At 44.9% G+C, this 15,655-nt stretch overlaps 1 protein-coding gene across 5 annotated transcripts in view; it reads left to right on the forward strand.

Moving 5' to 3' along the window:
• MTUS1 (microtubule associated scaffold protein 1) overlaps positions 1-15,655 on the forward strand; it is a 972,936-nt gene that overhangs the window by 905,761 nt on the left and 51,520 nt on the right. For all 5 annotated transcript variants that reach the window (XM_078678114.1, XM_078678116.1, XM_078678113.1 and 2 more), the window contains 4 exons: positions 2,521-2,735; positions 5,166-5,271; positions 14,580-14,653; positions 14,752-14,850. In XM_078678114.1, the coding sequence (XP_078534240.1) occupies positions 2,521-2,735; positions 5,166-5,271; positions 14,580-14,653; positions 14,752-14,850 (494 nt within the window). The remainder of the gene's footprint in view (positions 1-2,520; positions 2,736-5,165; positions 5,272-14,579; positions 14,654-14,751; positions 14,851-15,655) is intronic.

Genomic DNA, 15,655 nt, shown 5'->3' on the forward strand with positions numbered 1-15,655 from the left:
TGGGAATCTGAGACAGGGGATGTGCACGCGCAGCCCTTGGTGATTTCACCTCGTGGGCGCGCACGCCCAGCCCGGCGCCGTGCACATCTCCTATCCCACATTCTCAGCAAGTGACTAACACATACACAGCCACACTCACGCATGCACACACACACACACACACGCACGAACGCAACAGCCACACTCACGCATGCATGCACACACACACACACACGCGCGCACACACACCCCACTCCCCACCACTTACTGGGCTCTTTTGTCGCTGGCTCCATCATTCCGTCGCATTACCGGATTTCTCTCCTCCTGCTCTCTCCCGGGATCGCCAGCACTCACGGAATCCCTGCTTTCTTCTGGGCTCTCCACTACCCACATCCCTCTGCCTCCAAGGTGCCGCGCTCCGGACGAGCTACGTCACCGCGAGCCTGGCACAGAGGCAGGGCATCTCCCGGAACCTCGTAGGCTCCAAAGAACTTTCCTGCCTATCAAAGCAGAGCATGCCTCTCTGGCCTGCGTTCCAGGCCTCACTCGTAGCATACGCACGCCTTCCATCTTTTGGTAGTTCACACTGCACTCTGTGCCTTATTCACATGAAAAACCTAACCATGTGAGTCGCAAAGTAATCGGATCCATTTGCTTTTCGGTAATTGACATCCGCTAGCACAATATGTTTGTAACAGCCATTGGCTGCGCTGAAGTGATCCGTTTGTTTTGATTGAGGACGTAGATATGACCCAGCACACTGGAATTGATAAGAGGATGGTTTCGGTTCCAGAAACGAGAACATCGAAACCTAGATAATCCTGGTCGAACGCTAACCAGATAATGTCCGTGCTCTTCTGCCTGCGTGTTTTGCCTTGCACAGTTTACTCTCGGGGAAATGGCAGCGTTTTGTCTCATGTGATGAAGCACATTAATGTCACCCTAGTTTCTTCTATCTCGGAATCCTGCAGTTGACTGTGACAGGCTGCTTTTTTCCGATTGCAAAACGAAATATGGTGACCTGATTAAAAGCCTTACGCGGTTTTCTGGGTTTCTAACAGGCATTTTACTCTGCCTTTCTCGAAAGTGCTAGCTACCAGGGCCAATTAGGCAGACGCCTAGGGAACAATATACGGTGGGTGTTAGCTCTCCATTTGGAAAAATAAGGAATAGCTCTGTAGCCTCTTAATACCGCACATTTGTAAATTTTCAGTCACCAGCTGATGGTAACGGGACAGTTTTAACTGTTTTTTGTGATTTAATGCGCTAATATTGCCTAATTACCACACCAGATAAGCGATTGCGGTGCAAAAGTGAGCCGCCATTTGGTTACCTTGCGTTTTCACCCATTTTTGGGAAAAAGCTTTGTTCGGTGCATTTTTCTGCACCATCAATGTGCCCTAACACATACTTTACACCTCTTTGAATACCACGCTTTTTTGAAAGGCCAATATTTTCTAGCCTGCTTGCCAAGATGTGAGATGTCCCATACATTCAACACAGAACCTCCCATGAGTTCTGACGGACGATTTTTGCTCCTTGGTAGAAATATTTTCAAGCTGTCTCCAGAATACAAATGTTTGGTCACTAGTAATCACCACTTTAAGCAAATCATGTCATGTTATACCTATATTCTGGTTGTGCTGTTGCTGTTACCCATAGAAAGGTCACGGTCCATGAATTTGTTTAACATCAGTATCACTCAGGGGCACCACAACATCACTATGCGCTACCACAGCGTCACTGAACGCCACATCACTCGTCGCAACCACAACATCACTCAGCGCCACCACAGCATCAATCTGTGCAACCATTCAACAACAACTGGTTCAAATATCTTCTCTCAATGTTGCAAGCTTTATTACAAATGACACAAAAAGGTGTTAATATTTAACTTCTGTTCTTTTCGATTTTCGTCACAATAAAATACACTGAACATAATCTTCACAAAAGTTATTTACAAAAGTTTAAGCTATTGCCATCATAAATTACATTAATATCAATACATCTAAGTCATGTAAATACAACACAGATTGCATTACAAATGCTATAGGTGTCACATCTGCGAAAGTTACAACTATTGGCATTGTAAATGACAAAGCTATTTATTTCGCTATTTTCAAAACCAACACATAAATAAAAAAAATGTAATTTACAATACCAATAGCTCAAACTTTCCTAATGCGAGACCTATTGCATTGCAAATGCTTGTTGTCAAAGTGCTTAATTAGCTGTGGATATCAGTGTAAAGTTGTATTTTTTTTAGGCAGTGTGAAGGTAAAAATGTGTTTTTTAGGCAGTGTAAATATATTTTTTAGACAGTGCAATTTTTTTTGTGCTTTTTTTTTTTTTTTAAAGGATATTCTTCTACGGGAGAAATGTATGAGAAGTTTACTTTTACCTAGTAATAAATGTCTGAAATTACATTCTAGAATTAATGCCTCTTTTGATGCATATATGTTTAACCATTGTGGGGGCTCGTTTGGGTACTTTGTTTATAAGATGTCCCTTCTAAATGTCCTCTTTGATCCCCTCTTCCAGTAACAAGCTCCTACACCTGTGAGAAGCTAGAGAAAGAGAAGAATGAACTACAAGCCGCCTATGAAGGCATCCTTGAGAAACTGAAGGAGCAGCACCGGCTGGAGCTTGAGGACCGAGAGGAGAAGCTTAAAGACTATTACACCGAGGAGTTTCAGAAGCTGCAGAACCTCTTTGTGCAAGAAGCTGAGAAATATAAGGCAGAGCTACAAGGAAAGGTCTGTAACTGCAGGAAAAACACTCTCAGGAAATGGCTAGACTGCTATCCCCCATAAATGCGTGGTCATATTGTGCCCAGGAAGCTGGTGTCTCTACAGATGTTGTGAGTGTGTGTTACACAGACCTGAATTTAGAGAGAGAGAGCGAGAGCGAGGGAGACCGAGATAGCAGAGACTTGGGCGACTGATGGAGACCGATTGAGAGAGAGAGAGACAGGAAGAGATAGAGATAAATAGACACAAAAAGATAGGGACGGACAGATAGAAAGATATTGTTGTGTTGACAGTGGTGGGCAGATTCGTTGGTAAATTAATTGAGTTGAGTAAAGGAAGATACATACACAGAGAGGAGGGCGTTGGGGAGACAGATGAACAGATAGAGGAATAGACAACAAGCATTGGTAAAGGCCGCCTACCTCACTTTTGTCACCATTTTGCTTTCCCAGTGGTTTTTAGCCACCCTGCACAGCAACACATATTCTGTGTAGTATGGTTGAAGGTTGAAAAACAAAAAAAAGCATTTGAGGCTGCTTCCTGTGTAATTTTTTAGGCATACTCACTACAAATGTGCGTGCCCAACAAAGGATGATGTTGCTTTTTTCTTTCTTTTAAGGTATCGACCCGAGTTGGGTCGGTAGCTAAAAATGAAATAAAAGCATTTTGTGTTTTTTAAAAGCAGGGAGTAGAAGCAACATGCTTTCGAGTGGGTAAAATGAAAGCAGCTTGGGTGGTGGAAGCAGGTCGCAAAAGCAACATGGGGGAAGAGCAGAGGGAAGTGGAACAAACGCGGAATGCAGAAGCAACACAGTGAGGGTGGTAGGGGTTGAAGCAACACTGGTGTGGGGTGAAGCAACACTGGTGTGGGGTAAAGCAACACTGAGGGCGTGGGTGGCGGGAAGCAACAGTGGAGAGAGTGGAGAGCAGGGCATGCAACACGGAGGGAGCGGAGAAGTAATTGGGAGAAGCACTCATGAAGCACAACAAGGAGGGGAAAGGAGAAGCACATGAGGTGACAAAGCAACACGTAGTGTAGGGGGAGAGAACTGCACGAGGGAGGCAGCTCAAAACCACATGTACTGACAAAGTGCTTAACACCAAAGAAAAAAGTGGTTCTGGTAAAGCAAGAGGAGCATACAGATACAAGCCAATCAGTAGATGATAAAAAGGCAATGCTCCACGGAGAGCGAAAGAAGAGTTGCCAGCTGGAACCTAGATAAGCATGTAAATGAGTGACAGGTAAGCTCCTGTGGCAGGCCCCAAGCCCATCACTGTCCTTGGTGGACCACAATACATCCTGCAGCAGGCAGCCCATGTGCTGTCTAGTGCTCTCAGCCTATTAATGGATCTATGGAAATAGATTGATTGGAAAGGTAGAGGGAGAAAGATACATTGGCTTGATGTCGATTGGTAGATGATAGGTATATGTGTAAATAAATAGAAAGGTACATAGACGCACAGTAGATAGCTGAATGTAAACGGATAGATAAATTGGTGGATGGAAGAAAAGGTAGATTAAGCTTAGGGTGTCCGTTTTCGTTCTTTCTCTGCCTAATTTGTCTACATTCTGTATGTTCCTGTGTTTTTCGCACCACCTGTCCATTTCCGTCTCTCTCTATTGCTGTTTCTCTCCCCCTTTCTTTCTTCCCATTTCACCGTCGTTCTCTCCACCTTTCTTTGTCTCTATCCTTCTCGATCTCCCGCTTCTCTTGTCACTGTTCATGTATTTCTGTCTGTTGGTGCCTTTCTGTCTCCTCCACCCACTCTCGTCTTGTCTTTCTGTCTGTCCTGTCCCTGTCTCTTTTTGACTTCTCCAAAGATTTGCTCCCGCTCTCCCCTGTCTCTTCCTTTCTCTGTCTTTCTTTGTCTCTCCCTCCCTGTATTTATTTCCCTCCACTTTCCCCTACCTGCGCCTTGCATAGGTCTGTGTCCTTCTTTCTAACCTTGTAATTGTTCTTCCTCCCTCTGCGTTTCTTCTCATTTCTGCCTTTCGCTGAATTTGTATCTCCCTATCTTTGTTTTTCTGGGCTTCTCTCTTCCTTTCTCCTCGTCTTTCTTCCCTCGTCTGCCTGTCCTTGTTTCTTAGTGTTGTGTGCTGCCTGCTTTATTTTAGTATTGCAGTCCAATTGAAAAACTTTGGCCGTGAACAACTTTGGCTGGACAGGAGATTTATTTTGGTGGCTTTTTTTAAGCTGCATTTATGGCAACATTAGACACTTAAATACCAAAAATGTGTTTTGCTTTACATTTGCAGTTTTACCTGTTAACAATACTGTAACTTTTGCAGTACTTGTAAATGTGCTTTTTTATGATTGGTGGCAGACTGGCAGTCGTTGCTTGCACAGATTTGTGCTGCTCTAATGGAATGTTGCTGCTTGTTTTGTAGGTCGACGATCTTACTGCTCTAATGGAATGTTGCTGCTTGTTTTGTAGGTCGACGATCTTAATGCTACCCATGAAATCTTTCGACTGGAAATCGAGAACACTCAATTTGATGCAATAAAGCAACTCCAGGAACAATACGAACAATCTTTTTCAGGTAATGGTAGTGTTGCATGCCTTTAATCCAAGAGCTTGCTGTTATAGTGTTTAACAGTGCAACAGCACATGCTTTGTAGGCTTACAGCACCACGTAATGTCAGACCCACCAACCTTGAAACAATGTTCACCTTATGAGCCGAGGGTGAGGAGAGAGGTTTAGGAAGGTGCCTGAGCAGCAGTGGCTGGACTTGGGGGAGAGAATGGAGCAGAGTGGGGTTGAGCGACTCCTCGGTACACCTCTGAAGTAGACGGTGGTGCATTTTCTCATACTGTACAAGAAAGCTACTATAGAATTACAGATGGGTTGCTGTCACTAACAGGATTGTTTTCCATCCAGCGGTTCAAAGTAACATCTGAAAGTACAGTCGATCTCAAGTTATCTATAGCAGAAACCATGTTATTCACAGTTAGTCTAGCTAGAACTTTGTTAGCGCAAACATGAGCACCTCTCCCCTTAACTGATGCCAAGGATTACTTGTGCTGGGAAACTGCAGTCATGTGGTGCACAACACAATCTTCTCAAGTATTGTGGTATTTTTCATAGATTCACAGGCTTGAATCATTCCCCGTCGTCGAAGTGGGAGTCAAACGGTATCATAGTAAGCAGTATGTATCAATATAATGTACTGTAAAGGGAATGCAGGGTTCAGCTTAATAGCAGATCTGTGTCCTTTAAAAAAAAAAAAAAAGATCAAAGTTGAACATTGACCAATCAGGCAACAGTACCCTTAGAACACTCCCAACAGGGGCATCTTCGTTCGACTGTGCCACCACCGTCAACCACATTGGCTCCAGTACCACCGTCAACAACTAACTCATCAACGACGCAGCCTAGTCGTCGATGAAGTTCAAACAGAAGAAACCACCAATGTTTTTGCACACGCCGTCAACACTACCTTTGACTACCTCCTCAGGAGAATGTAGCCATCTCCAGAAAGTATTCACCCCTAATACAGATCTGGTAAAGCCTCCCCACTACAACCAAGCCACTTGTTGAACCTTCAAGAATCAGAGGACGACAATCAAGCCATGTTTGGTGCAGTCCACAACCCTCGGAGTTGTGCGTCAAACATCAAGATGAAGAGGATTAATATGAACCGTCTATCTCAACAGCAGTTGAGCTACCAATATCATAAGGAAGGCAAAGTGCTCATTTAATGAGTTAGAACAGTGATTCTTAACCTGTGGTCATGTGACCCTTGGGAGTCCATGGCACCACTCATGGGGTCTGTGACTGCTTAGAAAATTAAATAACAAATTAATAAAGTATATATGTAAATTAAGAAGCAAAATGTAACATTGAATATTTGAAAACATTCTGTAAGGGTGAAGGAATTTGTCAATGGAGGCTGAAAATTAAGTTGGTGTCCTCAAATTCATTCATGGGAGCAGTGCAAGTGCATCAGACAGGAAACAGTATGGACACCAGGTGACCTCAATTGAATTTAGTAAAGTCCCACCTTTCTAATTAAAATTTTAAAAAATCTTATAATTGTGACTCAAATAGTAAATCATTTGTATATTTGTTTGAAGAGTGCTTGTTTCTGTATATTTGTGTTTTGTTTTGAGGTTCAGATCATAATTGCTAAGGCAGGTATCCCCGACTTCAAGTCCTGACTCAGTGGGCTTCCCTGGATTCCAATAATGATTCAGTGGGAGTCCACGGATTCCGAGAAGGGTTCAGTGGGGATCCACTGAAGGCAAATTATTCAGAACCACTAATTTAGACTGACTTCGCGTATCTATGATTCCTGGAGAAAAAAGAATTGCCTGCAGCATGGAAGCTTGATGCTCAGTGTGGGTGCTCCTGCATGGTTTGCTGCCACTGTGGGCATCCTCGCTTTGTAAGTTGCAGCAGTAGATATCATGCAATTAGTAAAGGTTTTGTTATGGGACTTTGAAGTGGATTAATATTGGTGTATTATACATTTTTTTGCACCTCCGTTGATTTGTAGCTAGGTGCACTCCACATCACTGGCGCACATACACATGCACATAAATGTAATATGATTTCTTAAGATTTTATATGATGCATGTCTAAGGCTTGTTAAGTTGTTTACCTTTTACAGCATGGGAGTACACCACAATACACTGATCATATGCTGAAATGGATGCAATACATTCCACATGACAAAGCTCTTGGAAGAAATTGCTGCTATTCCAGTTTTGTTGCATATCTTCCACCCTAGCACAGAAATGTCTCATTGATGCTCGCTGATAACATAGTTCACATTCCAACAAAAAATATCGTTCGAACTTTAGGAACATGTTTGGTGACTTAGTTGAGCATGAGTGAAACATTGGATTAATCTTATTAAATTTTATTTTTAAAGCCAATGCCACACAGTTTTACAGGTATTTCCAAACATGAAAGCTAATAACACCAGTAAAATCAATGGTAACAATTTGTAAAAATCCTATGGTGAAAAAATGGGGTTGTTGCATGGAATTTCAGACTTTGAGACTTTCATGTGTAGCTGGATTTATAAATAGTGAACCTTAACCCGTTGTGTGCGCGCATCGGCCAACAGCCGTCGCGAGCACTACCTCAGTAGTGCTGCGCACGTCCGTTGGCCGACGCAGCTCCGCCCACTTAAAACTACCACACGTGGCGGAGTTCACGCCGCGGTTAAGGAGTTAATCTAAAGCACATCCATGAAGAAATCAATGTTAGATGGTACAGAAGCACACAGCATTCCAGCTGAAGGATGGACAAATGTGGTCTGATGAATGATCATGGTGCCTTAACGTAGAAACATTATGCCCTTGTTGAAACTCCAAACCCACCCACAAAGTAGTTCTTATATCAGAAAGTGGCAACATAAAATGCGGTGTTGGCCAGTCGTTTCTCCTATCCATGTGTATGTAGAGGCTATCATCACCCACAGAGCATTTGCTAATGAAACATATCTTCATACAAATGCTTTTTAGTTAAGCTCTGACAGGCTTCTGGCTCTTTTCATTGCTGTTCATAATTCTCAAATTGCCGAGTGGTGTCCATTCCCGCTACTTTGATTCCCAGTTGACTGTTTTTATTTGTGTATACGCTCTTCTCTATTTTTTCTCTTCCATACCTGTGATCACTTAGGAACACAAAGTTTTTATATACATTGGCTTTTATTTGTAATAAAATTTGCAGTACTTTGATAATTATTGAGACTATCGCTGGCTTTAATTTTGCCATTTGTATATAAGGTGTGCTAGCTTAAACTGTTGACCGTTAATTGTATATATTGGTGTAAAATATTAAATCATTGTATTTGTGTTGTGATCACCCAAGAATGTTCAGTGGCATACTGGGTTGTTCTTATTATACTTAACACTTTCCTGACGGTGGCACCCGAGTGTGACAGCCAGCAGATGCCAGGAGAAAGCCATACACATGCGCGCACACACATGCTTTTCTCTTTGCTTGATCCCTACAACCAATCCCAGGCCACAAAAGGAACTTATTTGCCTGGTCATACAGTTAAACCTTATCAGCACCACTGCCGCTTCTTCTGCACAACAGGAGCTATGTTACTTTCCAAAACAGCTTCATCCACCGTCTCCACACTCTGCAATCTGTTGTGGGAGTAGAGTGTGAGGTGGGGTGTAGCCATGACAGTCTTTCTTTTGCCTTGGGAGGGCAGCTTGGGGGATGTTTCCCTCGATTTACCACTCATGGGAGAGGCAGTGAGCACCGCTATGCGTCCAGAATGTCATTTTGATTATGATAAAGCGGTGCAGCAAGCCATACGTAGATTGGGCCCCTCCCCCCCCCCACCACCACCACCACCACCACCCCCCCATGGGCTAAGACAGTCTTGTTTTGTCCTCTCAGGGTGGATGGATAGTGTCATTATAATGCCTAAGAAAATGTAAGTGTCAGTTCAGAACGGGTAGCCAGGGGATGCCCTGAACAAATAATTGAGCGATTTCTAGTGGGTGGATCCCGCCTCCAGGAGTGCCTTCCTCTTTTGATTCCTGAGCCAGGAGCCACTAGAAAAATGTGACGGTGGGAAGTGGAGAGGCCCGCCTTTCTTTTTGGTGCCTCTTCCATGGAGCTTGCTGCCCTAGGGGCTCAACTGTTACTCCAAACAATCAGTTTTGTTTTTGATGACATCAACATGCAAGGAAATACATACATATATATATATATATATATATATATATATATATATATATATATATATATATATATATATATATATATATATATATATATATATATATATATATATATATATATATATTGTTTTTAATTGCCGTGCGTTGCGGGGGAAATTCTTACCTTGTACCCTGAGGTGAGGACCTGAAGGGGGAAGCCCCAGAGTGCTTCCCAGCACCTGCTGCCATAATTTGCTTTCTAGGTGCAAATGTGCGTGGAATGGCCAGCTGGTCCTTAGCATAGAGGTGGACGCATGGTAGAAAGCGGTCATTATATCTAAACCATTAGTCATAAAGAGTGCAGAATGAGGGGAAGGAGGAGTTAGTGTTAATTCTCGTAGAGATGGAAGACCAGAGTTTTTTAAGTTTGTCCTGCACGTGAGAAATGTGGATTTAGTGTAGTAGAGGTTGCCCCTCAAGAAACATTGAGAGTGGACTGCTGGCACTGTAGGAAGGTATGCCTTCTGTGCTCACTATGGCCTCTGGAATCGTAAGGAGCTTGGTTAAGTAAATGGTACAGTGAGAGTTGAATCCTTAATCGGGTTCACTGCCACAGCAGACGTATAGTATACCTAGTGTTTTCTTATAGTTTACCTTCCAGGCCACAATCGCTCTTAAATACCTTTGTAATCATTAAACCAAACCATTTGCAATAGCTTATTAAAGGCCATCCTCCAGTATCCCATGTTTACTGCTCGACAAACTCCCTACACTGTTCTTTGTTGTCAGTCAAAAGCATCGCACAGTTCAGGCAAGTCACTCTGATTGTTCATATATATGCATGGCTCGTAGCCTCTCTCTCTCTTTCTCTCTCTCTCTTTCTCTCTCTCTCTCTCTCTCTCTCTCTCTCTCTCTCTCTCTCTCTCTCTCTCCCTCTCTCCCTCTCTCTCTGTCTCTGTCTCTCTGTCTCTGTCTCTCTCTCTGCCTCTCTCCCTCTCTTCCTCTTTTCCTCTCTTCCTCTCTTCCTCTCTCCTCTACCCTCTTCCTCACTCGCCCTCGGTCTTCCTGGGAACCCTCAGGACATGCATCTTTTGTACTCATTGAAGATGACCACCATCCCCAGTCAAATCAGAACCACCCCCTCCCAGATTTGTATTGTAATTGCCTTTATATAGTGCTTACTACCCCTGACAAGGCGTCAAAGCGCTTTTTCGGCGAGTAGCACGAGAGGCATGACATTTCTAGCTGAAAGGTACATCACATTCATCCCCACGCTCTTCCAAGCCATACACATCCCTCCGTGCCCCCAACCCAGTCGTGTCTTTCAGTGATACTGTGTATATGTTGTCTGTCTTGTGTTCTTGCCTGATGCACAATATAAGTTGAAGTGTTCGTCATTGTTTATCCTGAGGTTCGAATCTATTGATCTGAATGAGTTACGGAAAGAGTGCATAATATCAATGGGTTGGAAATAAAGTAACCTGATCCACGTAGCTTCAGTAGATCTTCATGTTAACTTGATCTGAAAGGAGTCCATCACATACCGCCTAGTTTGCGGAACTCTTAAAATTTGTTGTAGGCTTGAGAATATCAAAAATAAGAACAATCACACCATGAGAAAGCATTTGTTGCTCTTTTCCAAGCCGATCTGTTTTGATTTTGGCACGGGTAGAACTCCAAACATTCATTTCACTCATTAACACTTCATCACGCACCTGATTTGCTTTGCAGTCTGTTTTCTGATGTTCTGTATGCTCTGGTGCTGCAGTATTTGTTGGTTACTATGCTTTCACTTCATGAGCGAGAGAACAAGTTCTCACATTATCAATATAAGAATATTCAGGGCACACCAGCTGTGCCCCTGGGTTACTTTGCCACAAAGATTGTTATGTACTACTGCTCATTCGAAGGCGATCCCTGGCCCGGGTCAGGGAACATTCTTATTTCAAGGAAGGAATTGTACTGCTGCCAGACCATCACTCTCATTTCAGCTTAAATTTGCTTATGGTGGAACCATTGGGAGTGGACCAGGAGCAGGGATTGAATTGGTCGCGGCCTATTTAGGGGGAGTTCTGATACATTTAGTTGATTTTACCTTCAAAGTGATTTGCAAGGGAGTTACAGAGAGCTTGAGAGTTTAAGGAGGAGTTCAGGACTTTAAAGAGCACTTTAGAAGAGTTGTCTGCCTGATTGATTGAACTACATCAGAATTGGTGGTGGACGCACCCTGGACGTTTTAATCACCCAACAGAGGATGATGTGGGGATGTGAAGACGTGGAGAGCAATGTATTCTGTGAGAAGCTGGCTAAGATCTTTTTTTTGGCCCTGGATGCTGATATACTAGGGTGCCCCTCCAGAAGTCCTTGGGAGAGGTTTCAACTCTAAAGACACACATCTCTGCCCAATCTGTGTGTAAAGTATCAATAAACGAGACGTTGATGATGTCTTTAAAGGTGATGGAAATTCCACCACCTGCCTTACCTTCTCTATCTAGTTTCAACATCCAGTAGTTGTCTGGAAGAGCTTGTGATACGGCTGGTGAGGTAGTAGAATTCAGCAAAGTTTCTGTGAGGAAACCAATGTCAGGTGTAAGTGAGGATAGCAGGTCCCAGACGTCAACCGCATGTTTAGAAAGGGACTTGATGTTACAAAGGAAGCCCATAATGTGGGAGGAGTTGGGAGAAGGCATTGGTGCAGGGGAATCTGTAAAGGAGATAGTACTCGAGGGAACCAATGAGTTACTGGCGGCTGCCATAGAATCTGCTCCCCCAGTCTTAGGACACTCATAAGAACATTAAAATGTACATTTAATATAGATGACGGGCCCTTCTAACTGAGGTTGAAAAGCAGAATTGCATGAAGTATCTATGGCATCTGGATGTGTGCTGACAAGTAGAGAATCCTAACCTGAGATCTGTGTGTAAATGTCAGAGGGGCAGGGGGGTCAGACGGGCTTGCCTTTGATGCGCCGTCCATGCGTCCGTTCCAAGTCAGCGCTAGCCTCATCTTAAATGGAGGAGAGGGACAGACAACTAGACTGCTAACCCCTGCAACTGCAGGCAAACAGGAAGTGAGGTCACAACAGGCTTTCTCGCCAATCAAACGACACAAGTCACGGTGGACCTGAGAGGAGGTAAAAGGAACAGCATACATATTAAAATAGTGCAAGTTAAAACAAATGCGGCAGTAATCATTCAGATTGTCTCTCTCCCCCCTCCCCCCCCCCCCCCCCCCACAACTACTTTAAAAGTTGCTAGCACTTTTGCATAGACAACTGTGGTTGCTTTGCGCCTGGCCAGTACGTGATGATGATATCCCATGAGCTTTCTTCTCAGGATCTACACTCCCTTCTTTCCTAGGGTTTATTTGGATATAACTCAGGAATGCGCTATCAATCTCTCTTCTCTCCCTTACTTCAGTCCTCATGGTTTGTGGCCTGAGAAATGTGCCTATTACCTGGGTTTGAGATCTGAGTTGAGATTCTAGAGCAATCTCACGTGTCGAGCTTCATTCAATCTCAGAGTGGCAAGATAGATATGAGTTAAACACCCACCCCTGACATCTGTTGGTGACATATTGATCTTAATCTGAATCCATGCAGTTTTGCCGGATTACTTAGTCTTTCCAAAAATGTCTAAATTGATTAGCATCACATTGAGTACAGTGGTTTTGGAAAGGCGATCCCAGGGGAGACAGAAGATGTCGGACTGCCCGCCCCAAGACCCACCTTTCTCTATGGAAGAGGCCGAGCGCCGTAGGGAGGCCTCCTTGGCGAGGCTCCTCTCCTACAATCGTAACAGCGGAGCAATCACACTACCACAGACGGACACCACACGAAGGAATATTCTCAAGAATCTTTATATAAGAAATGAAGGCACGTTCTCGTAAGATGATAACACAGGGATCGAGGGATCCGTAAAGTCTTGGCTTCGGGAAAAGGGGGTAGCGGGACAGTCTTGGCTCCAACTGGTGCGTGGATAGTTCCAGGAGTCAGGCCGCGACAGCGTCAGCGGGGCCTCGAAGGTGGTTCAGCTCGGTCAGGCCGCGTCAGCGTCAGCAGGGCCTCGAAGGTGGTTCAGTTCGGTCAGGCCGCGACAGCGTCAGCAGGGCCTCGAAGGTGGTTTCAGCTTGGTCAGGCCGCGACAGCGTCAGCAGGGCCTCGAAGGTGGTTTCAGCTTGGTCATGCCGCGACAGCGTCAGCAGGGCCTCGAAGGTGGTTCAGTTCGGTCAGGCCGCGACAGCGTCAGCAGGGCCTCGAAGGTGGTTTCAGCTTGGTCAGGCCGCAACAGCGTCAGCAGGGCCTCGAAGGTGGTTTCAGCTTGGTCAGGCCGCGACAGCGTCAGCAGGGCCTCGAAGGTTCCAGGTACATGAGTTCAGATCAGGATCAGCCGCGACAAGGTCAGCAGGGCTTCGACTCCAAGATACAACTAAAGTCCTAATCCAGGGCTGGCCCAGATATAGGACTGGAGTCCTTTGATGTCCGGACCCTCGCCCCTGGGGGTCAGAGGGGCCGGGATGAAGGTGTCCAGACACCCAGCAGAGGGGTGGAGCCAGCGCCCAGGGAGGCTGGAGGGCGATCGATACCAGGCGTCCGGGGACGGCTGGAGGCCCATCGAAACTCCCCTCTCTCGGGATCCGCCAAGTGGCCACTCTACCCCCTGGGAGGATCTTGGTGCCTCGATGTCGGGGCTTCGCTGGGGCCCGGGCGAGGGATGGCTGCGGCCACGTGCTCGGGACGTGATGGGCCCAAGATGGAGTCGGGCCGGGAATGGTGGCCTGGCATGGTCGCCAGACCGGCAGTGTTGGCGAGCAGGGTCCGCCGAGGTCCCAGGGGGGGGGGGCTGCTCTCGTCGATGGTGCGGGTTCAGGGGGGTCGACAGCGGGTCGACGGAGGGCCGATGTCGTCCCGGGCCCGCCGTGCGGGAGGGGTAGGACCACGCCACGAGGCCGGGTCCAACAAGTGGCATCACTGTTTCATGACATTAGGCTCGTGTACCAGCAAGCACTATAGAGAAACAAGTTCTAACAGAAATGTATCTGCAAGGGAGGTCCCTAAAGTTTTCTTCTCTTCTGGAATTGTGACCCCTATCACACTGCTAGGACACTGGTTCTGCCTTCGATGTGGTTTGGGGTACTTGACGTTTATGAATGGTAACCCCTATCATGCACCCTGATCATTCTACAGCATGCTAACACACCTGATTGTGTTTTTTCAGAACTCAAGCGCTCCCAAGATCATGAGAAGTCATTGCTGGAAGAATCCCTCACAGAGCAGCAGGCCGCATTGCAGGTTTGTCTAATTTCTTGAAAACGAACATCTGTTATGGGCATGTTTCTAAAATATCGTTTATACTAATATTAGCAAATAAAAATAACTGTTCGTTACAGAAAACAATTGATGAGCTGAAAAATGAAAATGATTCGTTACGAGAAAGAATGAAGACTGAGGAAGAGAAAAGGAAACTGGCCAAAGAAAAATCAAATCAAGTAGGTTTACTTTGAGTATTTTCAGTAAATTATGTACAGATGAAAGAAAGTCTGTGTACTGCAGCCACGTGGTCATTAACAGAAGAGTTATCTGATGGTAAGGGGAAACTCCCTTCTGTGTATGTACTTATCCTTTGGGCTCATGCTACTAAGGGAAGACCTAGATTTGGGGTTTTAAAACACTTGTGTCCACTTTGCACATTTGTAGCTCTTCTTCACTGGACCCAAAGTGTTGCCCCTTTTCATTTCGTTCGGGCATGACTGTTCACATGGGGAGCAGGGTTAAGACTGATTGGCATATGGCTGGGTCCAAACTGGGGTGGCATGGTGAGCAAAAAAAACAATGGATTTAACCCAGATCCATGACTGGGGGTGAATGTGTGACAATGTTCAGCGTTCTGACCATCATCTTTCTGTGTTGCTATAGACACCTTTTTCATTTGCACCAGACTAACCCCCTTTGGTTCTTTTTCTTACCATGCCCCACTTCGTGACGTGTATTCTATTCTAGCGATGTGTTCTCTAGAAAGAATTGTTATTTTCTCTACTGCATCCATGACAAATGTGATTAGACTCATTTAAATGTGAACACTGTTCTAGCCACAGTCATTTCTCTCAAGGTCACGGTTTCCAGAGTGCCATTGTGACTGTAACTCTAAATGCCGAATGTTCCTGTTCTAAAAAAAAAATCAAAGAATAATGAAATTAAAGTAAACGAATACTGTCTGATGTGAAAATGAGTTGCACGTCGGACCGTAAATTAATTGAATGGTTCATGGTCGATTGAGGGAACGTGTTTTTGGGT

Source organism: Lissotriton helveticus, chromosome 2_2 (genome assembly GCF_964261635.1).
Source record: "Lissotriton helveticus chromosome 2_2, aLisHel1.1, whole genome shotgun sequence".
Lineage (NCBI taxonomy): Eukaryota > Metazoa > Chordata > Amphibia > Caudata > Salamandridae > Lissotriton > Lissotriton helveticus.